This window comes from Microtus oregoni, unplaced genomic scaffold (assembly GCF_018167655.1).
Source record: "Microtus oregoni isolate MIOR12 unplaced genomic scaffold, Mior012 000024F_ref0000369, whole genome shotgun sequence".
Classification (NCBI taxonomy): domain Eukaryota; kingdom Metazoa; phylum Chordata; class Mammalia; order Rodentia; family Cricetidae; genus Microtus; species Microtus oregoni.
Window position 1 is genome coordinate 13,892,468 of NW_024543083.1, and position 25,494 is coordinate 13,917,961.

A 25,494-nucleotide genomic window follows, 5' to 3' on the forward strand; every position below is an offset into this window, starting at 1 on the left:
TTACATGCCATGGCAACACTTTGAATAAAATTGATAATTTTATTTAGTGATTATTTTTTTCTCCTAGCAGTGAATGAGACATATAAATGATAAACTGACATATTGATTAAGGCTTGTGTGAATTTCTCCCATGCAGAATTACTAATGTCAACTGAGATAAAAGTTTACCTAAGTCTCTAACACTGGCAGAGTTGCCATGACTCTGCATTCAGTCACTTATGGGAACGTTCAAGTTCACATTGTAGCTAACACATTCAAACTCATACATTGTTGTGCTTCTATCATTTTTATGAGAACACAACCTAGACAAGAATAATATATCCGTATATGTTGAATAATATATCTATATATCAGATCTTGAATCCTAGCAAGTCTTTTTGATCTTTCAAATGCCTTGGGACTCAGTGCAGAATATTTCAGTGGCTTTATTAGTGGCCAGATATTTGCAGGTAATGATGGGTAATCCCTCAATTGAGCTTTAAAGCCCCGAGAGTTTGTGTAAGTGGCTCTCCCTTCAGGAGTTCTAGGCAAACACTCACTCTATGTGCTATAATGTAAGTATAAGTATAAGCGAGTGGTTATGCACAGTGGGGCTCAGTGGGACTTCTCTAATCCCCGTGGCTCAGAGATAGAAAGCTTTTCCTATGGCTTATTTGCACAGCCTACTGCTACTGTGAAGCGCTGGTCCAGACTGCTCCCCAGTTAGCCATCAGTGCTCTATGATGGCTGTGCTTCCGCTGTGGCCACTGAAACTCCTTTGTGGGTCTGCAAGACTCCTCAGGGGAATAGCAACATGAGCCATGCATGGTTTTGTAGAGCTTGGACCATGGATGACGTTGAGAACATACATCTGCTAACGTTTAAGCAAAAAATCCCAAAGCCATCAAACAAAATCATAAAACCCTTGTTGAGGTAAGGCCACTTTGGGCTGAGGAGTTAGCTCAGCTCTAAAGTTTCTCCATAGGCAAGAGGACCTGAGTTCATCTCCAGGACTCCGGCAATGAGAGCTCACATCTATAAACCTGGCTGTGGAAAGGAAGAGCCAGGTAGTTCCTGGAGCTCATTGTTCAACTAAGGTAATCTAATCAGTGACCCTTAGATCCTTGTGAGAGACCCTATCTCTAAAAGCATATTCATTTCAAAAGGGTGGAAGACACCTGAGGAACAGTGTCTTAGGCTGATGTCTGACTTCTACAGGAGTAAGTCAACATGCATTTCCATACACATGCAACCCAAGGTACCCACGACATAATAACTAATAGATACTGCAGGACATGGAGGCAGTTATTTTAAGATGTCACGAAGATCTATCTATCCATTTGAATTCAATAATTTTTTTAAAAATTGTCATTCTTTAAAGGAACACACCCACTCACTCCCTTTTTCTTATAAGGCAGCACGACATGGTTAAAGTATATCCAAGTTGGAAAAGTGAAGAGTAAAGACTTCCCTGGGTCCTGAGGGGCTGAGACACTTCAGATGACACAGTAAGGGTGGTAAATGTAGATATTTCAAAGGTTGGGGTTCCATGGAAACCAGTAGGAGGTAGATGGCCATCACTCGGGGGTCAGATGTTGTGGGCTTAGCTCAAGGCAGCAGCTTCTCTGGGGAGGATTCTGGGTATTGAAGAGGAGGTGGATAATTGGCCAACTGGCCATATCTTGCCTATTAGCTTGTTCATAAGACTCATCCCTTGGAGCGCTAAGGACCTGAGGAAAGATCTCATTCTCTTCCGACCACAAATACCAAACTCAGGAAGAACTCATAAGTAGGTCTATCAAGGAGTAAGATGACCCTGTGTGCTGCGGTTCTTCAACACTTGTGAAAACAAAGGCTCCAGTGTGTCTCTGGAGAGGCTGAATAACTAAGCAAGGATAGGATGGGAAGTGAAAGCATGTGTCCCAAGATTCACCCAACACATCTATAGGTACCTTAATGGAATAAAATGAAATTAAATCTAAAAGCATAAGAATACACCACTGCTGAGAGTTAAAGGAAACGTTTCATGGGATTTCATTGTGTAGGTTTGTCTGCAGCTCAGAAGATCATTTAACCAATACTCAAGCACTTTGCTCATACCCACACTTGAAGCCTTTACAATTGATGGAAGCCTCTCAATCTCCATCTTCTCCTGCAAAACCAGCCTTGGTCTCTGTCCTGTCTTACCTTCCATTATCCAATCACTTTAATGGAAAGTCACGTTTTTCTTTTATTCATCAGAAGCAACTCCTCAGTATTCTATGTGACAATTTTGCTTCTGATTTTTGTGTTTCTCAATAGTGCCCACCACTTCCCAGCCAAGATGTCTGGAAAAAAATCTTTTGGCAAGTTATGGCAGCATGGGGTTTTATAGTTGCCCATCCTTTGGAACTTCAAGGTTAAGTCACTGAGCCCTGGAGAACAGTCAGATCTTCAGGCTGAGGAGGGAGGGAGACTTGATTGGGGGAGGGAGAGGGAAATGGGAGGTGGTGGCGGGGAAGAGACAGAAATCTTTAATAAATAAATAAATTTAAAAAAAAAAGAAATCCCAGAGACCTTTGCCTGTGCACAAGAGGTAGCTTATGGTGTCATTTCACTCTAAACAAAGGAATAAGAAGCCTATGTCATGTGAGTGTTATGAATAGTTCATGCAAACAGGAGCTGATTATCTGCATGATTAGAAGAGGAGCCTTTGTGATCATCAGAAGTCGACAAGCTATAGAGATCCTCAAACACAAAGATCACAATGCTGAGGGCTTCTCGTGTTACTTGTGGAGTGAAGAATATACTTGGTTGCATTATGTGTTTTAGTCTTGAAACTTGGAGTTTTACGATCTGTGGATTATTTGACTGGATCTTGAGCTTTACCAAGACATACATAAGACATGATTCCCTCAGGTAACTGGTTGTGTTCCTTGTGCTACACAGGACAGAAAGGGATGGGCTATGTGTGGGACTAATGGCTAACAATACAGATTGCAGTCAAAACTTCTATCTTTTTCTTTTGTGTTATCTTTCAGTTTATTGATACAGCATAGCATACTAGCCCACACAGGCCTGCACCTTACTGTGTAGCCCGGCTAGACTTGAACTCACAGTAATTTACCTACATCTGCTTCCTAGATACTGTGTACCCAGCTAAAAATTTGGTCATGATCTAGCAAGTCCCCTACTGGATCAGCCTGGCTTTCTCAGACTTGGAATTTTCAAAACTGCTAGTATGAATTCCAATGGTGTTTTGGCCCAGGTTCTTTTCACTTTAAGATGAACTGTCATGAGTGTGATATATTTTACTAAGCCACATAGCCAAAATGGCTGTCATAAAGCCTGCCATACTCCCACCCACAGGTGTTTCCACCTGCCCATCAATAGTATCTTGGTCCCCTCGCTTAGATATCAGGTGAATGTCTGTCTCTAGCTAAACTATAGTTCTCCCTGTGGCAACTTAGTACTTCTGTATCATAAGCCTCGGGCACTGATGTCTGTAGAAGATAGGGTTTTGTGCTCTAAAGAAGATGACGGCAGCAAAATGAAAAAGCCTTGATGATGAAGAAGGGCACTTGCTTCAGCGTTTCTGGACCAGTGATGCCCGAAGAAGAAATTTCACTCTTTCACTGAATCTGTGAGAATGTTATAGATTGGTATCACTTGTATCTAGAAAGGGCCAGACTGCCAAAAACTCAGGGAAATGGTATGATTCTCTTTAGAGACTTTTTCCAATGGCATGGATGATATCATAGGACTAGAGTGTGTGCCTTGTACTGCTCGCTGACCCAGAATGACATGCTTCTGCCTCAGCAATCATTTAGTGATTGAATAAAACCTCAATAACAGCACCATGTTGCATTGTCATATCTTATACTGTTATTACCAAAATCAACCACAAAGATAATTGGCAGTAAAAACAGAATTTGGTGAAGGTCCTTTTCATAAAGAATTAGAAGTATGATATTTATGATTAATTCCTGCATTATGTTGGATCTAATGGGGCCTATCCATCATGCCTCTTCACTTATAAAATCTACTGCTGACTGGCTTATCCCCATGCCATTTCAATCCGATTTTCATACTCTAGTGTTAGCCTCTTAAAGTGTCTCTTGGAATACATTTTAAAGGTGGAAAAGCTACTTTTGTTGTGGCTGCTTTTATCAATGCAGAGTCAGATATTTTCTGGAGGGATAGATGTGTCCTTTTCTTATGGTTAAATACTTGGATAATTAGAGTTTGCTTAGGGTCCGGGATAGCATGGTGCAGGAACATAAGATTTACATTCAGTGTGATAGTGAGGTCTCAGCATAGCTATAAGAGTGCAGCTGGATGCTGTGAGACCCCTGCCACTCTCTGTACCTGTCCCATGTGGAGAAAGACTCCAAATTCTTCCTTAGTTGCAGTGAATGGAAACGTTCAGTAGCTCCCATGGCTTCCACTGACTGCGAGATGAATGACTTCCACCATTTCCCTGTTCCTTCCTACATAAGTCCCTTGATAAATGGATCTTCCCAGGATTAGGGTGGGACACCTGTTCTGCTGTTTGTCTGTTAGTTCCATTTCTTTCCCTGGAGTCATGAGGATGTCCTGTGATGTGATCACGAGGCATGAAGCTGAATTGAGAATGTGCCCTTCTGGTGCCAAGTATTCAAATTAGCTGTTCCTAGTTCCAGAGATTTGAAATTCCTTGTGCTTGTTTGAAAAGGGATCGAAGTCCTTAGCCCTAAAGAGAAAACAGGTCCTTTCTGAGGGACACAGGGAAAGGACATAATCTCCACACTTTGTACATTTGGCCAAACCTGCTTTCCTCTCTTCCAAATTTGTAAAATTAATATTGCAAAGCAAACATTCCTCTGCATACAGACTTTGAGCTTTAGCTGGTTTTCTCTTATTCCCCAGATCCTTCCTTTTATAAAAAATGAGAGAGAGAGGAGAGAGAGAGAGGTAAATGTATGCAAATGTTAAACTCCATCTTTAAATTCATAAGAGTGTGGAGGAATAAATAGCCTTTTTCAATCAAAAGATGGGAAATTTACATCTCCACATCCCTAGTGAGTGACTACAAATGAGGAAGTTTTAGCTCTTTCAGACAAGGGCAGGTTTGAGCATAAAGAAAACCAAATGCATCAGCTTCCTCTTAACAAAGTAGAAGAGAAGTGGCTTTATTAATTTAGTTGCTTCCTGTTTCCAGTATGCAGCCACTCATGATCATACGGTTGTCCTGGGAGTCTAGCTGAGCAAGCCTCTAAAGGAAAGCTCTCCCCTGTGCTTACTGGCCAGCCCAGCAGCCCCCACCCAGGGCTTAGCCACAGATGTCTTCACTATCCCTAGCGATAGTCGGTTGTGGGGCTGGGGAGATGGTGAACCGATAAGAGCACTTGCTGACTTTGGAAGTCTGTGAACCTGAGATTGCATCCCATCATCCATATGAAGGGCTGAGTACATTGCCCCTGCTTGCAACCCCACAGGGGTGGGAAATGAAAACAGTGGTTCATCGGGGCTTGCTGGCTATCAAGTCTAATTCCAGGGCCAGCAAGAGACACTGTCTCTAGAAAATAAAGAGTGAAAACCCAAGATTGCTGAGGTTTTCCTCAATCCTCTACATGTATGTTCACAGGTGCAAGCAGTGTCCCCCACATACGCCACCCTCACACACAGACTTATGCATGCAAAAATTAAAATGCATATTTTCTCATTATTGATTTATTTAATAATTTCATTTAAAAAATTTTATCAGTGACAAGCAGATGAAACCTAGAGTTTTAAGTCAGTCACCAGTCTTTAGCAAAATTGTTTTCCATGTGTATTTTCATAAAGCCTGCAGCCCATGTCTGAAATCTATATTTTTTCCTTTTATTATCAATTTTATTGAACTATACATTTTTCTCTGCTCCCCTCCCTTCCTTTCTCCTCCCCTTCTACCTTCCTTCTCCTATTATCCCCATGCTCCCAATTTACTCTGGAGATCTTGTCTTTTTCTACTTCTTATGTAGATCAGATCCATGTATGTCTGTATCTCTTAGGGTTTTCATTGTTGTCTAGGTTCTCTGGGATTGTGAATTGTAGGCTGGTTTTCTTTGCTTTATGGTATAAGTGCTTTAAAAGCCACTTGTGAATGAGTACATATAAGTCTTTCTGGGTCTGGGTTACCTCACTCAATATGATGTTTTCTAGATCCATCCATTTGCTTGCAAATTTCAAGATGCCATTATTTTTTTCTGCTCCATTGTGTAAATGTACCATATTTTCTTTACCCATTCTTCAGTCTAGGGGCATTTAGGTTGTTTCCAGGTTCTGGCTATGACAATGCTGCTGTGAACATTTTTGAGCACATGTTCTTGTGGTATGATTGAGCATCCAAAAGTAGTATTGCTGGGTCTTGAGGAAGGTTGTTTTCTAATTTTCTGAGAAATCAACATATTGTTATCCAAAGGGGCTATACCAGTTTGTACTCTCACCAGCAATGCAGAAGTGTTCCTTTTTCCCCTACAACCTCTCCAGCATAAGTTCTCATCAGTGTCTTTGATCTTGGCCATTCTTACAGATGTAAGATGGAATTTCAGAATTGTTTTGATTTACATTTCTCTGATTGCTAAGGATGTTGAGCATTTCCTTAAGTGTCTTTCAGCCATTTTATATTTCTCACTTGAGAGTTCTTTGTTTAGGTCTGAACCCCAATTTTTATTGGTTTATTTGTTCTTTTGGTGACCAATTTCTTGAGTTCTTTGTATATTTTGGAGATCAGTCCAAATGTTCTGTTAATTCACCATTGTGAGATTTATCCAGCTTCGTATGTAGGCATTTAGTGCTGCGATCTCTGAAATCTATCTTGAACATGCAAGAGTTCCTACCATGGCTGGAGACAGACCCCTGACACCTGACACTGACCAATTGTATATTTCTCACAAGTTAACCATCTGTTGTGGGGGCTGGTTTCCCCACCTACAAAGTCAGAGGCTTCTTGTCCTCTGTCACGGGTTGCTTTAAGGATTGCATAAGGCTATGACATTTAGAATCCAGAACAGTGACTGGAAACTCATGGATGTGCTCAGAATTACCCAGCATTATAGCTAGGAGTATAGGACAACTCCACCTCACTAGGCTCCAGATCTAGAAAACCAATCCAATGTGAAAATGACTTTGCTTTAAAATAATCACTTAGTTCATAGCCAGGAAACTGAATTCTTAAGAGCAGTGTTTTGCTTGAGAGATTTAGTCCGCCCAGTTCTCAGAGCTCTGGTCTGAGAGAACGTTAAAAGGAGGAAGCAGTGATGTCGCTAGTGTGAGCTCTGCTTCTGATGGCCCATTACTGACTGGTCTAAGTCCAAGCTTCTCAACATAGTGATTAACCACCCTTATTTAACCCGAGTATATTTTAATGAAAGTTGATTGTATACAAAAAAAAAAAAAAAAAAAAAAACCAAAGCACAGTATTTCTGGGTTCTTATCAGGCCTCTGTCTATTCCAGTCCATGAACTTCACGAAAACTCTTTAGGTCATTTCCCAAGCCTTCTCTGAACACATTCACAAATGCAAAGATGCAGGTAAAAGAGGATAGTATTGTGACTTTTAAAGTATGGTGCCTGTTTCTGATAACTTCAACTAATGGACACATAGTATTCAAGCGCCGAGAAGCCACATTGAATGAACTCATTCCACCTAGAGAATGACAGAGCGCTCCGCCAGCACTTCCTCTTGCATGGCGTTTTTAAGAATTCGGGAGGTGTGGGCCACATTACAGAGTGATATCTGACTCCCAAGCAGTGTTGGCTTTCTGAAGTGTTAAAAGAATTTCTTTCAATCTAATCTTAGGCTGTCTAATTTTGATTTCCAAGTTTTTATGATTGTCTCCTTTCCAGTGTATGTGTGTGTTGTGTGTTGCATTGTCATTCTCCCTGCAGCAGGTCTGTCACTGAGAAAGTTCCAGTTTCCACTTTTGTACAAGTCAGATTCATAATTGAGAAGGGAATTTAAACTTTGAGAATCAATCTTATCAGATACTACAGTGAAACAAATTTTCCCAGAGTTATCTGGCATCTTTGACCTATTTTACCATTTCTGTGATGTTATTTTGGCCTAAATACTCAGAAGTGGCTGCCTGCTCCCTTGGCTGGCCCACAGGGAAATCAGTTAGCGCTTTACCTCAGTTCCCACACCACAGTGTGTGTCAGATTAGTATTAAAGAGCTGCTCTCAGGAGGCAATCCAGTGGGCCCATTGAGTTACTCTGAAGTAGCACGGGGTTTATCTGAGATCTTAACATGGAAAAGGGGCCTATCTGGACCCAAACAGCTTGAAAAGAGATCTTGATATGAAAACCCAACTAATGGATTCTTCACTGGGAAGACAATTTGGGGGTTCTTATCACTCAAGTGGAGGGCCCGGTGAGGCATGGATATCAGTGGAAGAAGCAGGCGCAGGGTGTGAGGAACATTGGGCCATTTTAATGTAATTTACAAAAGGCTCCGTTGCCATAACAGAGCCACTTGAACAGGATGTTATTTCGTGCTTGGGGGCAAAATCTGTTTAGATCTTTTCTTCTAATAGCATATCACAGACACTGTAATTGTGAAATAACTTTCTCTAAATAGCTCGGTGCAGGGATGGAGAGAAAAGATCAGTGAAATTAATTCTTGGCAAATTTGTCTCAAATGCAATTTGAGGAATTTTATTTTATTTTTCCAGGGGCACATTTATTAGACGGTGGTGCTTAGCAGAGAACGTATCCCCTTAGGAGGTCATTTTTGCTTAGTACAAACTTTAAGATTTGCCCAGTGTACTAAATCACCCCAATCAGATGAAAGTGATCGCAGGGTCTGGGGAAGTGATCCTGGTGTGTCTGGGGCACGGCTATGGGCACAGAGGCTTCATGTTTATCTAAGGGGAGGGGCTTTTAAGAGGTAAAACTCTCAGGGAGGAGGGAGTGAGCTGGGGTGGACTGCAATGCTCTAACCGATAATTTTAAGATTAATGGGTCTAAACTGGAAATACTACTTAAGAAAATGTCTCTTCCATTTCACTGTCTACAGCTTAGGAAACTGTATGCCAAACATAAAGGAAAAAGCACGGACCATCTGATGTGCAGAAGCCTCTCAGGACAGTGTATGACAGGAACTTGCTATCGCAATCAGCAGTTTTCGTAAGATGGCTTCCCTTTCTTATGGTCCAAAGATTCCTTTGGTAGATGGCATGTCTCTTTCAGGATAACAGGCTCTGGGTTCATCTCGTATTATCTCCGCATTCAAGGCTTGTCTATATTTCCATACAAGCTCAGGTGACCACAGAGACCCAGAGCAAAACCAAAGGTGCAGGAAGGTTTGGTTCAGATAAAAGGAGTAGCTATTGTGATAGAGATGTGGTCCCAAGTTGCTGTGAGCAAGTGATTATAACCCCTCTGCTCTCTTCAAAATGTGGAATTCAACTGAGTACCCCAAATTGGGGCTGCCACTATTCTCCCTCCTCTTTCAGGTCAAGGCTTCTCTCTATACTGTCTGTCTTCAGCAGTGTGTATTAGCTTCTTCTCTAATTAAATAAGCCTAACTCTATTGAAATGTGTGATGTCATGCAGAATGTGCAGGTTCTACAAGCAGGCCTCTCTTCCTTGCCAGAAAGTATTGGCAAAAGACAAAAGCCAGCTCGTTTCTGATTACTCAAAGTGAAGACAGACATTCCCTCACACTATGGCAACATGATTTACAGTTGTACACAGATATGTACACCTACAAGAACACAGATGCCCGAACACATACATGAAAAAGGCAAAAGCAAACTTATAAAGAGCAAATTCCGATTATCAATAAATTAAATATTGGGGCATGATTGCTTATGCCATTGCTATTTTTATCCCTGACATGTAGAGAGAAATCTGGATCCTCTAGGCTCAGCTCTCTCTTTCAGAAATGAGAATTGAAAGCCATTTCTAGTGGATACTACCAAACCAGTGTTGGTGCTTATGAAATAGATACATTGTTGTCTAGAACGGGCAGTCCCAGAAAAGGGTATGGATGTCTAGACTGTAAATAAGACACACTGGCTCTCTTTTTATATAGCCGATGCCCTTCTGTTTGAATTGTGTGCAGTTCCCGTTAAATGACTGGAGTCCTCTTAACACAGAGGCTTTTCTTAGGCTTTTGTTAATCTGAGACTTTGCACAATGCTTCTCCCAAGACTCTTGGGCTGTTGATAATTACAGCGTGGAACTGTTAAGAAGTCAGGATCTGTGTTATATAAAGGAATGAGCAGACACCTGTGTCACTTTGAAGTCACTAGATAAAGACAGATGTGGTTGGTGAGGGAGAGCAGGAGAAACAGAGAGTAGAGGGTTCCAATGGCCTCCTTTGATGCATCCGACATGTAAAGGAGCCATGGGACCACAACGTCCTAACACCAATAGTCACGGATGCCTCAGAGCCAAGCAGCTGCTAAAGATGTCTGTATTTATGGACTGGTTGCTTAAGCCTAAAGAGTTTCAGAAGATTTTTGAAAATATAAAACTGAGGAATGCATAATGTTTTTAACTCAGTCTACACCGAGGGAGCTTCAGCATTTAGCAGGTTATTGGTCAGTATTTTCAATGATGAATGATTATTGAAACTAAAGACATGGTGAAACACATGCTTATATGAAGTATGTGGGTAAAAGGCTCAAAAATAAAAATATTAATGGCACATGAATGGCTGTCGTTTGGAAACATCTCATCTGGAGAAGATTCCAGGGAGCATGCAGTTGGGCCTGCTTATGGGCATGTTTGAAAAGATGAAGTCCTAAGAATCTGCACAAGCTCTCAGTTCCCAAATACATTGCTGTCTTGTGAGAAATATACGTATCCCATGGACGCATTCTCGCAGCCTGCAGCAATGTCGTGATGAGATTCTAGTTTCAGGGAAGTTCGTTTGTTGGCCCACCTCTTTCTTGAAGCTGTTATCAGAATCTTCACTTTGGCATATGGCCTGACATGTGATGAAACTAAATATTGAATATTAATGTCAGTTTGGCTGCATTTGGCTTACAGATATTTTCCTTAAAGCAATTACATTCGCTGGAAGAAGATTTGATTTAGTGATATTTCCTAATTTACTTAAAATATGCACTTGACATTTCAACGAAGCCTTAGTTTTAAATATAATTGACATTTCAAAATCACAAATACTGATTGTACAATATATACATTGTATAATTCAGGAGCGATCTTCTGTCTTGTAGACTAATTGCTCCCTCGTTATTTGATCGCATGTAAATATCGCCAGCGCTGATTTTCTCCTTGCTCTGAATTTTTCCTTGAATTTGTTGTTTCCATGCAGCATCAACATGTCTGCCCGTCCAGATTCCCACACAGGTGCACCTTGTGCGTCCCGGATGTTAGTGCAGTGCAAATCATTTGAGGTCAATTTCTACTGCTATTCATCTCAGTAATTCCTTGAGAAATGGAAGAAGAATAAACTTGTTCGATTCTTGAAATTCATACTTCTACAGAGTGAACATGTACCTGGAATAGAGAGACGTCACCCACATCATTCCAGTTTTAGTTTACAATCACTCATGTTGACAGGCATGAGCTATCAGTCACCCAGATTGCTGCGTGCGAGAGGGAAATTGGTTTCTCCCAAGTGGAAATATAAATGAGATCCTACAGGACAATAGGATCCTTCTCGAAAAGGCAGAGTGAACAGCATGTTTGAATTGACAACAGATATACTTTCTTTTTTCCTAAGAATGAAATCGATTTTTTGTCACCGTCCCCAGAGATCCTCTTACCTGGCCATTCTATCTCTGCCAGAAGTTCAACCGGTCAGAAGCCTGATGCTTTCACAGTGTTGACAAGGTGGTTTTCGGTAGAGGGAGCTGTGGTGTGGAGGGTTGTGCTGGGTGAAGAACCTTTTTTCCCAGCTCTCCTTTGTGACTAGCAAGTCATAGTGATGAGCTACAGCATCTATTGCAAATCATGCTGGCAGGAGTCAAGATGTGGGTAAGGGAATGAGCATGTAACTGGGGTCGTATTGCTGTCCCCTCACAGATATGCCCAATGTCACTTTTGTTCTCCAAGGTGTTCACTCTCTGTATCTGCCAGTGCTTGTGTGGAGGTAAACTGGGCTTTGATAAAGAAAAATGTGGCAGGGAAAGTGGGCCAACTTTGTGTTTTGTCTTGTTTATTCCATTATTATGACAGTTTAATTACAATGAGAAATAATGCAACCCAATAATGAGCAGGCGAAAATGCCTGATAGAATAGTTCTAGGGGACGCAATGAATGAAATATGTATTGAAAAGTTGAAGATGATCGATTTCTAAATAAAGCATTCTCAGTGTTTTGTTTCATTTATCATTTGGAAGTTAATGAATACATTTTTCTTATTAATTATACATTGTGTGTTTCTACTAAGTGATTATTTCATACTTTATTAATATTTCTTTAAAAGTCTTTTTAAAACTTTTCCAACATGTTTTTAATGAGCCATGCAATATTTAGAAGACGATAGTTTCATAGAGTTAACAGGGATTCAATATAACCCTCACTAACTCCTTTCCCTATTTATAACATCTTACAAAGTCACAGTGAACTGGCATGGCCAACATGTTAATAGTGAAGATAACATTTGTATCACTTGAGGGGCTTTTGGGTAAAGGGCAAGAAGAACAATAGTTATGTTTCACACATTGGTTATTTATTTTTCTATATTCATTTAACTTTAGCTAATTAATTAGTGTGTGTGTGTGTGTGCATGTGAGTGCGTGCGTGTGTGTGTGTGTGTGTGTGTGTGTGTGTGTGTGTAATGCTATGTATGTTCAGGTGTCCACGGAGGCTGAAATAGAGCATGAATCCCCTGGAACTGGAAACACAGGCAGTGACTGTGAGCCCGAGTGGGTGCTGGGAGCTGAACTCAGGATGTTTGCAAGAATAGTATGCCGTGCTCTTCACAGCTGAGACATCGCTCCAGCTTCTTGTTTATTTTTAAGAAACTGACCAACTGTTTTCTAAAGTGACTGCACCAGCTCACACTCTGACTGGAAATGTGTGAGTTTTCTCTGCCTTTTATCTAGTCTTTATCTAGTCTTTGCATCAGTTTTTTTTTCTTCAGCCCTTCTGATAGCTGTGTGGTTATGTTTTCCTGTTTTAAAAACCCATTTTTCTAGTGACTCAAGGTTGCCTAGTAACTTTTCATGGACTTCCTGTCTTCTGGGCAATGTTATCTGTGATGCCTAATCTTACCCACCAACCCAGACAAACCCAGGACAAGTGATTGCCACCTTCCCATTGAATTGTGGTCATGTCTTCAGGGCATTCTTGATTGCCAGTTAATATAGGCAGGTGTAACCCACTGTAGGAAGCATTGCTCTTGGGGAGGTGAGCCTGGGCTGTTTAGCAAAGGTAGCTGAAAGTGAGCCTGGAAGCTGGTAAGCCATGTTCCTCCATAGTCTCTGCCTCAGTTCCTGTCTTCCGGTTCCTGCTTCAGCACTTGGCCTGGCTTCCCTTTATGGTAGACTGTGACCTCTAAGCTACAGACACCTTCTTTCCCTGAATTGTTTTTGGTGCTGGTTTTATCACAGCAACTAGGACATTATTCCCCACGTATTTTACAATTTCCTAATTGCTTTGCTTGCTTTTCATTGTTGAGTCTATTATGTATTCTAGATAATTTAGCTTGTCCTGATAATTAACTCACAAATATCTTCTCTCAGGCTGCAGAACATCTTTGAATCCCCTTAATAGGGTCTTTCACGGTGAGAAGTTTCTCAAGTTTTTTTGAAATTTAATTTATTACCTTTCCCTCTGCTGGGTGATAAATGTGGTGTAAAGCCTACGGGTTCTTCCCATAGCATGGGCCTTGAAGACTTGCCCTGTTTTAAATAAGAGTTGTCTAATTTTCTATTTTAGTATTCTTCTTGTGGATCCTGGTATTAGAGAAGTGTTATCTGGGCCTAGGGCAACTTTTTTTTTTTTTTTGAGAGACCCACTTGTTGAATTTTGCATGGACTGATTTCGAACCTTTGAAAAGTAGAAGTCAGAAGTATTATTCATGGTGGTCTGTGTCATGTTTCCTGGTTTGGTCCGCTGGTCATGGGTTAGCCCTTTTCCATGGACCTGTGCCAGAGAACATTGGCTTACTTAGCTGTTAAACAAGCCCTGAGAAGCCAGTGGCCCACGTCATGGGCTTCCGTTGTTTTTTACCCATATTTCATTTGTATTGATTCTGTTTCTGTTTACCAGAGCATTGCTGGGACTGGGCCATTGGTTTTTGTGCTCTTATCATGGAAATATGTTAGCTTTTTATCAAAGGCGTTTTCTCTATCTTTTGGGATGGTTATGTGATTTCTTTTGTCTTTAGGATCATTTTTGTGAATTTATTATGTTTATTGATTTGCATATGTTAAACCATCTGTGCATCTCCATGATAAAGCCAACTTGATCATGGAAAATGATCTTTTAGACATACACCCATATTCAGTGTTCAAGTATTTGTTGAGGATTTTACATCTTTCTAGACTGGCAATATTGGCCTGTAATTTTAAACTTTACCTGGATTTTGTATTATTGTAATGCTAGAATGAGATTGTAAGTTTTTCTTTTGAGCAGCCCTAATAAAAATCTTAAAAAGTCTTGACTTTTGCAGTGTTCATGCGGAATATGTGTGTATGTGTGTGTGTGTGTGTGTGTGTGTGTGTGTATGCTCATATTTAGGTATACCTGTTGTACATATACATAGAAGCTAAAGGTTACAGTTGGGTACCTTTCCCAATCATCCACTACCTTACCATTTGAGACTGGGTCATTCACTAAACCTGAAGCATACGGATGTAGTCCAACTTGCTGGGCAATGAGCTACAGGGATCGACCCCTTCCCAGCCCTGATATTGGAGTTACAGTGTACATAACTGCTCTTATCCGCTACTAGGGTCTGAACTGAGGTCTTCATGCTTACACAGCAAGACCTTTACAGACTGAATCATCTCTTAGCCTGAGAGGTGATTTCTTTTTTAAAATGAAACCAAATAAAGCTTTTAAGTCAACACTAAATAAGGATAACAAAAAACAAAGTATGTGTGATCCATGTCATAATAATTCTCACTTGAATATAAACTCTTTTTCCGACTTGCTAGTTCTGCCATCCTATTTATCAATTATCATGCTGTTATCGGTGCCAGTAGATCATCTTGAGTCTAGCCAGACTGTGGATCAGCTGTAATGAGGTACTAATACTGCAGGCCGCTAGGATCCCTCCTGCAGAGGAAGCATATTTGCTCTGACTTCTGCACCATTGCCTAGTGTGCAGACTGCTTTCCTACAGCATGGATCTACAAAGATACCCCTTTAATTCTTAAATTTAATGAAATATAGCCTGTTCTAGTTTCACTTTTCCCTTTGACCTTTGGGGAAAAAAATCTATTTTCTTTCAAAGTACTGCACATATGTAGTTTACTCTTTAGTGGTCACTAGTTTACTCTTCCCGAGCTCCGACCATTGCCAAACTTTTAAAAATACTCAAACGTAGTAATGTCTGGAAAAGTTTTCTTTCAAACCAAAAGATTTACCATAAAAAATAAGCGCTAAGATCAATGGTGTGACCTCTCAGGAAGGTAACTGAGTTTCATTGTGTGCAAGGACAAGCATGCCGTTTCTCCTCTAAAGAAGCTGCCATGTCTTTGGAATAAATGTAGGACCAAACAGATGCCGTATTAGAAGAGTCCCATGCCATCAAATGAGTAGGAAATGGGACTGAACACAGAAACATGTGCAGGGTCTCTTGTCTCACATGGTGTACATGGGTTTAATTGTATACTTCTATGTAGTTCTTATACTTCCTGATGAAGACAATGGCGATCAATTCTTCCAAAAAGAATTTTCTTAAAAGTCATTTAGACAAAAAATTTGGGGCTTCCTAGTATTTAATTTACATTAACATCAAACATGTGTATAATGGTTCTTTAAATTTTGATGACCTCACTTATCAAAGCTGGGCATGGTATCATACAGGTAATCCCAGCTGTCAGAAACCTGAGACAGAAGAAATACCACTTCTTCCTGGCTAGCCGGAGGATCATACTAAAGACTGTCTTAAAGAAATAAAATTATCAATGAATGTCAGTAAACTAGCTTCTCCCACCAATGTGGGAGAGATGTTAATACGTTTCTGTTTAAACTGCAGGTTTTTCTGACTGTTTTTCTCTCTCCTAAACCCAGGCTGTCAGGATTCCAGCTGCCCTCCTCCATTGTGAGCACTGGGTCTCTCCTTACGCTCTGGTTCACCACGGACTTTGCAGTGAGCGCACAGGGTTTCAAGGCCATGTACGAAGGTAGGAGATTGCTGCGCTTGGTGCACCTCAGGTGCTGCTGGGGGATCATGGTGTGGATGCAGAGTGGATGCATGGTGGAAGGACTGGGCTGTTCGTTAATATGTTGACAAAAGGATATGCTACTGTCTTCTGTAACTGTCAAAGAACCCAGCCCAAAAACACGCTTGAGTTTTCCTTTAGTGGTCTGAATATATGAATCAGATTGCTTCGTTGAATGCAATGGTAACATCTGAGGGGTTCACATATAGAATGGTATGTTGTAAAGTATTTGTTTTTAACCCAAAAGAGTTCTATTAAAACTTTCGCTTGGCCACGCAGCTGCTAAGCAGGGTTTAAGTGATGCGGTCTCATGAAATGAGGGATTTTTGTCAAAACTGAAAATTTTAATTGAGAAGTTCATTTGGCCTCGCTCTCTTTTGGTTCTCACAAAGCAGTGGAGTTTCAGATTTGTGCTCGGAGATGTTGTGATGTTGTTATTATTCTTAAGGTGACTTGGTGTAACTGTAACAGAATGAGAGTGGACTTTGAGAGAGGAACTGATTTTCTCTGAGTCAGATAGAGGTAATTGAACTGGCTACTTGCAAGTATGAAGTCTAAGTGGTTTGATATAGTTTGGCACAGAGATTTTTCTTTTTCTTTCATGTGTAACACAAGGGTTATCATTTGTAGCATGAGTAAATTCTGGTGCCTAGGAGTCAAAAAAAGTACACTGTGGTTGGAGCCATTGATCATTGTCTCTCTATAACACAAATGGTTTGTTTTAAAGGAGTCTCTGGTTTGCTTTAATACTGTGTATCTGTGGCATGAATGTTCTTTGTGCAAAGTTCAAGTCTATACTTAGTTTGTGCAACTTACCTTCATTGCTATGCAGTTGTCAGGTGATGAGTTGTGATAAAATTGCTACCTGGGGAGTTGTGCAAAGCGTGATCAATCCTTTCAGTTTTATTGATCCATGCAATGATGCTGAAGATACTAGCTTGTTCTGGCTGAAGGCTTTTCTGACTTTATCTCTCTTCTACATCTGGACTGTCGGGATTCCAGCTGCCTTGCTCCACTGTGAGGACCGGATCACTTGTTTATGAGCTCACTGTTCTTTCATTTAAAACAGCATCAGTTACTAGAAGGGTTGGGCACTGTTGAGTGTGTGACTGTCAAGAAGTAATACAGTTTTGGACAGTTGCAGGATGATTTATGTTTGGTCAATGGTTTGATTAACTTTAAAATTTAGTTACACCTGCCCTCTTCCTTTGAGCCCAGAATCACATGTCTTTTGCTTATCATAGAAGAAAAAAAAAATCACCACAGCAGTGAGTGTTTGCTGACCCTGGGGCATGCTCATTCCTACATTTCTAGATGATTTCTGTTCAGAGAGCACAACATGGTCCCAAAGTCCAGGAACCCTGGAAATTCTTCTTTCTGGCCTGACAAAGTCCATCTGTGTGCTCTGTGATTTACTCAGCTACTGGTAACTGATATAGAAATCCTTAAAGCTGAGTGGTTGGCAGCTGCCTCCGTTCACCAAACCTTCCCAATCTGCTATGGGACTGGCATGTTGGATGATGCTACAATTTCTAAAACATCGATGAATTGTCTCTATTGGAAATGATTTCATGTTTGTATAAGGCTCATACAGAAATATAACTCGAAGAGTTTTATTTCAACTTAGCTGTATGCTCTGTTAAATAAAAGTATATGTGAAGGTGTTTTTGTAAGTTAGACTTTCAATGGTTAATCATTTATCAGAAATTGCCAATAATCATAAGACTATTTCTGAAGGAATTTTTTGGTGAAAATACACATCTCTTGTCAATAAAACCAATTTTAAGCAATATTTAATACAACCATATAACAATTACTTCTTGCTGTTGTACACCAAAGGCTATGGTAAAAACGCAAGTGTGTTAGCTTTCTAGAGAAAATGAAGAGCCCAGATGGGGGAAGTTACCTGGAAGAGAGCCAAGTTCTCATTGACAGCTCCCCTACCACATTGATAGCTCAAGTTCCCAGGGATGGGAGGCAACTCTCACCCATCGAGGAAAGGTTTGAGGAGTGCACAGGACAGAAAAAAGATACCTGCAGGAGAGGAAGCAGGGCCAATGTTGTGGTCAGGAGGACATCTATAACAGCTTTCAGTGTGGTCTATATATTTTTAAAAAATAATTTAGATTTTCTTCTACTCAAATATTTCTGTTTTGAGGAGACAAGACATGTGGATATTCTATGAAGGAAACAATCTAATTAATGTTAACATAAAAATTAAAAATATAATGTTAATACATTGTCCAGACCCTTTAATGGAAATTGAATTTAGATAAAAGTACTAAGTCAATCATTGAAGTTTCCCCTGTGGTCCTTAAAGTAGCACTGCTTTCCTAAACTAGATGTTCTGTAGGATTAACATATTGCTACTTAAAATTTTCATTCACATTCACTGGCTTGGACAGGCAAAATTGTCAAAACTTCAGCCATCTTTCAAAATATGATAACCTTGGCAATGGCCTTCATGTGGACAGGGAACTCATGATTGTTGGCAGTAGTTTTCAATAAGAATTGCTTGTGCAAATTATTATTCATACGTGGGGATATTAAGCTACATAATGAATGTGGAAACAATAAGTTAAAGTATTACAATTAATGCATTATCTCATTGAATTTAACTTTGTAATCCCAATTAAAATATTTGTAAATATCTTCCCAATGCTGTCTACATGGAGTATTTGAATTTCTTCAAAGGCATGCTTCAGGGTTTTCTTAGCAGATGAGTTTATAAACAGTTGTATTAGAAATTCGGGGATTTGCCTGGTAAATACAGAATAAATTGAGCCAATAACTGAAAATACTCATCTTATCATGTATCATTTGCTCCATCCACAGACCAAACAATTTATATAATTCTATTTAATAAATTCCAATGAGATACATGATCACATTCGACTTACCCTGAGTTCTAAAGAATTCTATCATATTTGCTTCTGTCTTTAAATGATTCCGTGGATTAAAGCAGATATTTTCTACCAGCTATAGTGTATGTCATTTGGAGATAAAAAGCATACATGTTGTATTTGTTTTTAAGTATCTATACATATATGTGATATATATCATATAGATAATGATTAGATGGTAGATAGGGACGGGTGGATTTGTATATAGACATATGGGTAGATGAATATGTAGATAATAGATAGATAGACAAATAGGTAAATGGATAAATAAAAATGAAGGCTAAAATAAAAAGATGATGGGTAGGAAGGCTGGTAATAGATAGTTGAGAGAAAGAAGTATCATAGAAGAAGGATTAGTATACAGATGATAGCTATATCTAGTTCATAGGTAGATTATTATTTTACAAATATGTATTAAAACAGTTTATAGATAGATGATTGATAAATATATACATGATAGACATTATATATATATATATATATATATATAGTCAGTAGATAAGTATATCACTGCAAGACAGATATATCCCAGACAAAAGACAGATAAATATATGGCAAGTAGATAACAGATGGAGGGATATGGTGCATAGAGAGATCAATATTCAAGTAGCTAATCATATATATATATATATATATATATATATATATATATATATAATAGACAGGCAGATTTCTGTCCCAATGTCTGTATAATGTGCTTACTAATCATATCAGCACAAGAATTCTGTAAGTAAAATGAAGTTCCTTGTTGCTATCACTTAAAGTTGATGGAGCGGTAACTAAAATGATTTCATGTCTCAGAATCCCATTGTGCTGCTCAGTCTCAACAGAATTAAGAACAATTCTGTCTGTCTCCGGAAGCTGCAATTGCCAAACACTTCATATCTTCTGGTTGTTGGTGATTAACCATGAGATTGTGTGTATGAAACACAAATGTGTGCACATGATATCCCTGAGCAATATGTTCATGCTTATAAAGAGACTATATGAGCAGGATTCATTAGGTCAATATTGGGACCTAAGAATTCATTTTTCAGGGATGGAGAGATGATTCAGTGGTGAGGAACACTTCCTGCTCTTGCAGAGGACCCATGTTCAGTTTTTATTACCCATATCAGATATCTTATAATGCCTGTAACTCGACTGCAAAAAGTTCTTATGCCCTCTTCTGGCCATTGTGGGCACTGCACCCACAGGTGCAGAAACCCATATGCATACATTTAAATAAATATGAAGTCCTTAAAATGTGGGATTTTTAGAGGCCCTGTTTTCCCCCTGACATATTTATAGAGCTCTCTCTGGGTATTTGGTAGCTTTCCAGCACTAGACTGTGATTAATACAACAACAACAACAACAACAACAACAACAACAATAACAGCAAGCCTGAAATAAATGGGGCTCTTCCCAAAACTATAGAAAAAGAGGGCCAGGTTGAGCAGCACATGCAGACAAGGTGCTTTAGCACAAGAAGGAAACAGTGTGTGAGCTTAATCCTTTGTGTCTAGGGAGATTCTACATTCTTTGTTGCCATCCACCAAAGTGTTGTCCAAAGGTTCAGGGGATAAATTCCTGCTGGTGCGGAGCCCTGAATGGAGATGCTCAACAAGGAGAGATGATAAGGGGGTTTTTCTGAGTGAGGAAGAGACATGCAAGGAAACTGAGAACAACAGATGGCCTTATCTGAGGGTTGTGTGTGAATGGAAAGGAGGCGGGATTGCAGAAGATCTGGTCTTAATGAAGCCAGTCTGAAGCTGAGGGGAACCCTGGCCCACCTGAACACCCCAGCAGTGAGCTGACTTTGTATTGTCTACGTCCTTGGAAACAGAAAGCTCACACTGTTAAAATGTCTTAAAAGAAAGGCTGTGTTCTTTTCACTGAGTTGTGAAATACAGGCTGTTACTTTGTCAGTAAAGGATTGCAGTGTGCCCATGTATCAGTCTCTCGCTTTGTAATAGTTGATTGTATGTGCAAAATGCGTGCAGGAAGAGAGGAATCCCTCTCTCTCCCATCACACCTGCATCCCTGTGACAGTTTCAAGATCTCATAGAGGTGCTTTATCCATCATCTCTTCAGGCCTTTCTTCTCTGTAGTTTTAGGACTAACAGTTGAGGCTAAAAGTCTTACTTTGGGACATTTAGCATAGAAGCAACATCAGTGGATATTTTTGATGAAGAGCAGAGGTTAGCCAGACTGGAAAGATGTTGAAATAAGAGAAATGAGTTGACTGAGTGATAGATTGACCACGGTCAGGAACATGTAGTATGTGTTTTAAATAGCTGGGGATGTGGGTTTTGAACATTTCCATCACCTAAGTTAGTGTAAGGGAATGAGTATGTTAAATATCATTTGATTCATTGATTATGATACAATATATTCAAGAAACAAAATGGCCCCTCTTCCACATGCCCCTCAGCAGGTGTTAGGTAGCACAGTGTGAACAGAACTTAAATAACATATCAATTCTAAATTAATTTTAACAACTGGTTTATTTTCCTTTCCCTTAAAGCCTGAAAATGTATTAGTAAGCACGGCAGTTGAGGATGTAAATTTTATCTTCTCTATGGTTTAGGTAACTGTTACTCACAGGTTGTATACAACCACTGAAATGTATTAATTGAAAACATGTTTATAGCCTACAATATAGACATAAAACATCTGTGCAGAACAGCTGGCAAATTAACCCATTATCCACTGGAAAAGGACTCACACCCACTAGGTCACTTATTACATAGTCATCTCTCTGTACAAAGCTGTGACATTTTCATGTAGTTTTCAACTCAGTCAGAGAAAGGTGCATCTTACAAAGACATTGCCCTGTGATTTCTTGGATCAATAGGCAGCCAGTTCAGGGGGCATGTTGGGTTTTTTGTACTATGTCTTGCCTGCTGACCCTGCATGCCTTTCCTTCTGTTGTATAGAAATCCTCAAGAGGGAATTTCTTGCCTGTGTATCCTCCAGCCTGGATTCATAAAGAGTAGCTAGCTATCTGGTCAAACTAACAAGCTCCATATTCCTCCTTCATTGCGAACGCCGGTGCTTGTGGTTGTCTGCATGCAAGGATTACCCCACCCAGCCCAAGTTATGGGTGTGAACAAGAAAGAATCATCACAAGAACTGGGGAGGGCTCTGTATGAGGATTATGAATGTATGGGGGCAACAGAATCTCTCTATAGCTTGCTCACCTATTAGCCAGGTTCAGATCATGACAGAACCCCCAGCGTTTTCCTCTTATGCTGGGAGGAGGGAGAATCACACCAGTTTTCTTGGTGGCAGCCCACACCAGCTTCTTCTTGGTGACAGCCCTTGTCACTTTTCTGTAGTGGCTAGTGCTGGTCCTTCATCAACTTTGTTCACTGCAGTGCAGACACCCCCGGTTTTTGGACAAGGATGTTCAACACCAGGTACGTTGGTACCACACGTCCAAGGATCTGCAGCAGCATTTTCAAACTATTTATGGAATGAGCTCAGCTAAAGCCCTCAGCCCCTGAGACAGGTGCTAATCAACAGACCTCAGGGTCAATATTCTATTGCAACAAGAAAATATTTCATAACAAATGATGACCTTAACTGTTGGGCTATTGTTCCTAACAACTGAATGATGCTTGGAGGCAGGTAAAGTCATGTTTCTTTCTGAATGTTCAGCTTTAAGGCAGTTGGAGAAAGGGGAAGAGGAACAAAAGAGAAATATGCCCAAGAAGAGGGGATCCTGGTTACCCAGGCTCCTGGTTACCCGTTGCTCCTGGTTACCTGAGGCTCCTACATTACCTATCGAAAGGGGGATCGGTGAAATCAGTTTGTGCAATCCCATGCTTTCAGAAAGTCACACCAGACCCGTGTAGACCGCAGCACTAGAACCTGAGCCCTGGGCCTGCACCTGCCACTGGTGGGGTCATCCCTGAACTGGTGATCTCCGAGCACCTAGGCCATGACTCTGATCTTTCTGGAACAGATCCAGATCCTATCCATTCAACCTTCTTAGCTTAGGAGTCCTAAAGTGTCTCTGGCTGCTACCAACCATGACTTTTGTGCTCTCTTTTGTGAGTGTACAAGCTTCTTTGTGGAAATAAAAGATATTTTTTAGACTTTAAGAAGCTCTAAAAAGTTCCGTATGTAGTGAAAGAGCAGAATATCGATTGATTGATGCAGGCTCTGTGAACCTGCGGCAATTCGTCTGATCGTTGTCATTTAGTTTGTACCTTATTTCTGTGGTTATGATTCCTACTTCAGTTCAAGGAAGCATGCCTAAGACTGCAGTTTATTTCATGCCTGACACAGTGAGAAAAGAACAGTACCATTAACATCAGCAAAGCTACAATGGCCCATGTGGACTGTAATTTATTATTGTGGACTTTGGCATCAGACGTTTGTCATATTCATTTACCTGGTGAGGGAGAATAAAATCCGCATTATAAAATCTACTCTCTGTTTCTATAGTCCATCATCTCACACACACGTGCATACTTATCTCTGTTAACGTAGCCACATCTACACATGTACACCTATATGTCTTCTCATGTGAATGGACACACGCAGGCACATGTGTGCACTCTGCAAACAAGCATGTTCATAATCCCACAGACACATATACACATACGCTTCTACTCACATGCACTCATGCATCAGTTCACCCATGCACACTTACTCACAAATGCATACGCTCACATTGTACTTATGCACATTTTCTCATTCTTGAGTGTGCCTGCATGCACTCACAACACACACACACACACACACACACACACACACACACGTATACGTGCACTCTCAGACACACTATTTCCATTGCTGCGGCTGCACACTCTTCGCCCCCCCCCCCCCCGCAGCTTTAAAGAAGCTACGTAAAGTTCTATATTTGAAGAGAACTAATTGTTTTGTCTTCTGAGTGCAAATCTACCTGGGGTCTATGAGATCACAACATCAGAGGAGCTTGCTAAGAATTTTGATGACTTGCCCACAGAAGCATGGATGGTACACCTGCATGTGTGTGCACTTTGAGCCTGTTCCTGGGGACTCTCATGGGTATTCTGCAGTACACACGGTTGCTTGCATATTCAGGAAACTCAGCAGAGTGACTACATTGTGAATCTCAACCATCGTTGAGTGATGAGTGCGAACCTGAGCTTGGTTTGCCCTGTGTAAATGCACACCCCCCCCCACTACCACTAATTAAGACAAGTATTGACAGTGTTAGGGAATGAAAGCTGTGAAGCCAGAGGTTCCTGAAGATGAAGACCTCTAACTCTTAACTGGAAATTGAATGAAAAGTGGGGCTAGGTAATTAAAGGTCCTTTGATAGAGTCTTTTTTTTTTTTTAATGGTTGGGTTAATCAGTTCCCAAACCAGTGTTGTATTTGGTTTCTTTTTCATTTAAGGGAAAACAGTGTGTCCTTACTAAACCTGTATTAACAGATAGCAGGAACCCGTGTCAAAGAAACAGGAAAAACCAAGGGGATTGGGGAGAAAATTCATCTTCAAAGGATCACTCAGCAGCAAATAAGCATGGGTGTACATTCTTCTTCCAGCCCCAATTTGTTACTAATTCTTTTACGTCCTAGCATATATGCATCCTGACTATAGCTCAGACTTGCTCCCTTGTAAACACTCATCTCCCTGCTTTTGCCTTTTGTTGTTTCTGTTGATTTTCCTCCAACCACTTGTTTTTATCCCCGGTAAATGGCTCCAAGCTTTTTTACAGACACATGAACAACATCTGACAACACGTAATCACAGGTAGTATTTGAAAATTAAAAGTGGCCATCATTTAAAATGTACTTTCTATGCCTCAGAGAAAGGGTGACTCTCCGTCCCCATCATTCTTATCTTGTTTTAAGTTCTTCATCCCTAATGAGATCCTGTGTGCAATTAGATACCCTTATACATCCAAACCCCAGCGTGCTCGGGATGTTTGCACACCAAAGATGAAAAGTGTTCTTTTCGTTATTTAAATGTGTGGGTGTGGCTGTGGAATTTGGGGCTGGATTTTATCTCATTTCACATCCATGATAAGTGTGGCCACCGAACGTGTTACTCAACCCTCTTATTGCCTCAGTTTCCTTCTTTGTAAAGGGAGTATACAAATCATGCCTCGGGTCACTATCTGGCTTAGCTGCTTCTGTCACTTCTACGGAGGAAGCCTTGATGATCTTCATTCAATGTAGCATGGAGACTAGTGTGGTATTCTTTAACCCTGGCTGCTGTGTTTGTACTCAGGTTTCCTTTGTTATCGCTGTCTTGGGACCCTGCTCTATCTCCTCACTCTATGCTTGTGTTTGCTTTACATGGCTTGAGAGGCCAC

At 40.4% G+C, this 25,494-nt stretch overlaps 1 protein-coding gene across 2 annotated transcripts in view; it reads left to right on the forward strand.

The window, feature by feature from the left end:
* The window catches only part of Csmd1 (CUB and Sushi multiple domains 1), a 1,426,468-nt gene that overhangs the window by 426,678 nt on the left and 974,296 nt on the right, over nucleotides 1-25,494 (forward strand). For both annotated transcript variants that reach the window (XM_041673587.1, XM_041673588.1), the window contains exon 3: nucleotides 16,144-16,256. In XM_041673587.1, coding sequence (XP_041529521.1) covers nucleotides 16,144-16,256 — 113 coding nt within the window. The remainder of the gene's footprint in view (nucleotides 1-16,143; nucleotides 16,257-25,494) is intronic.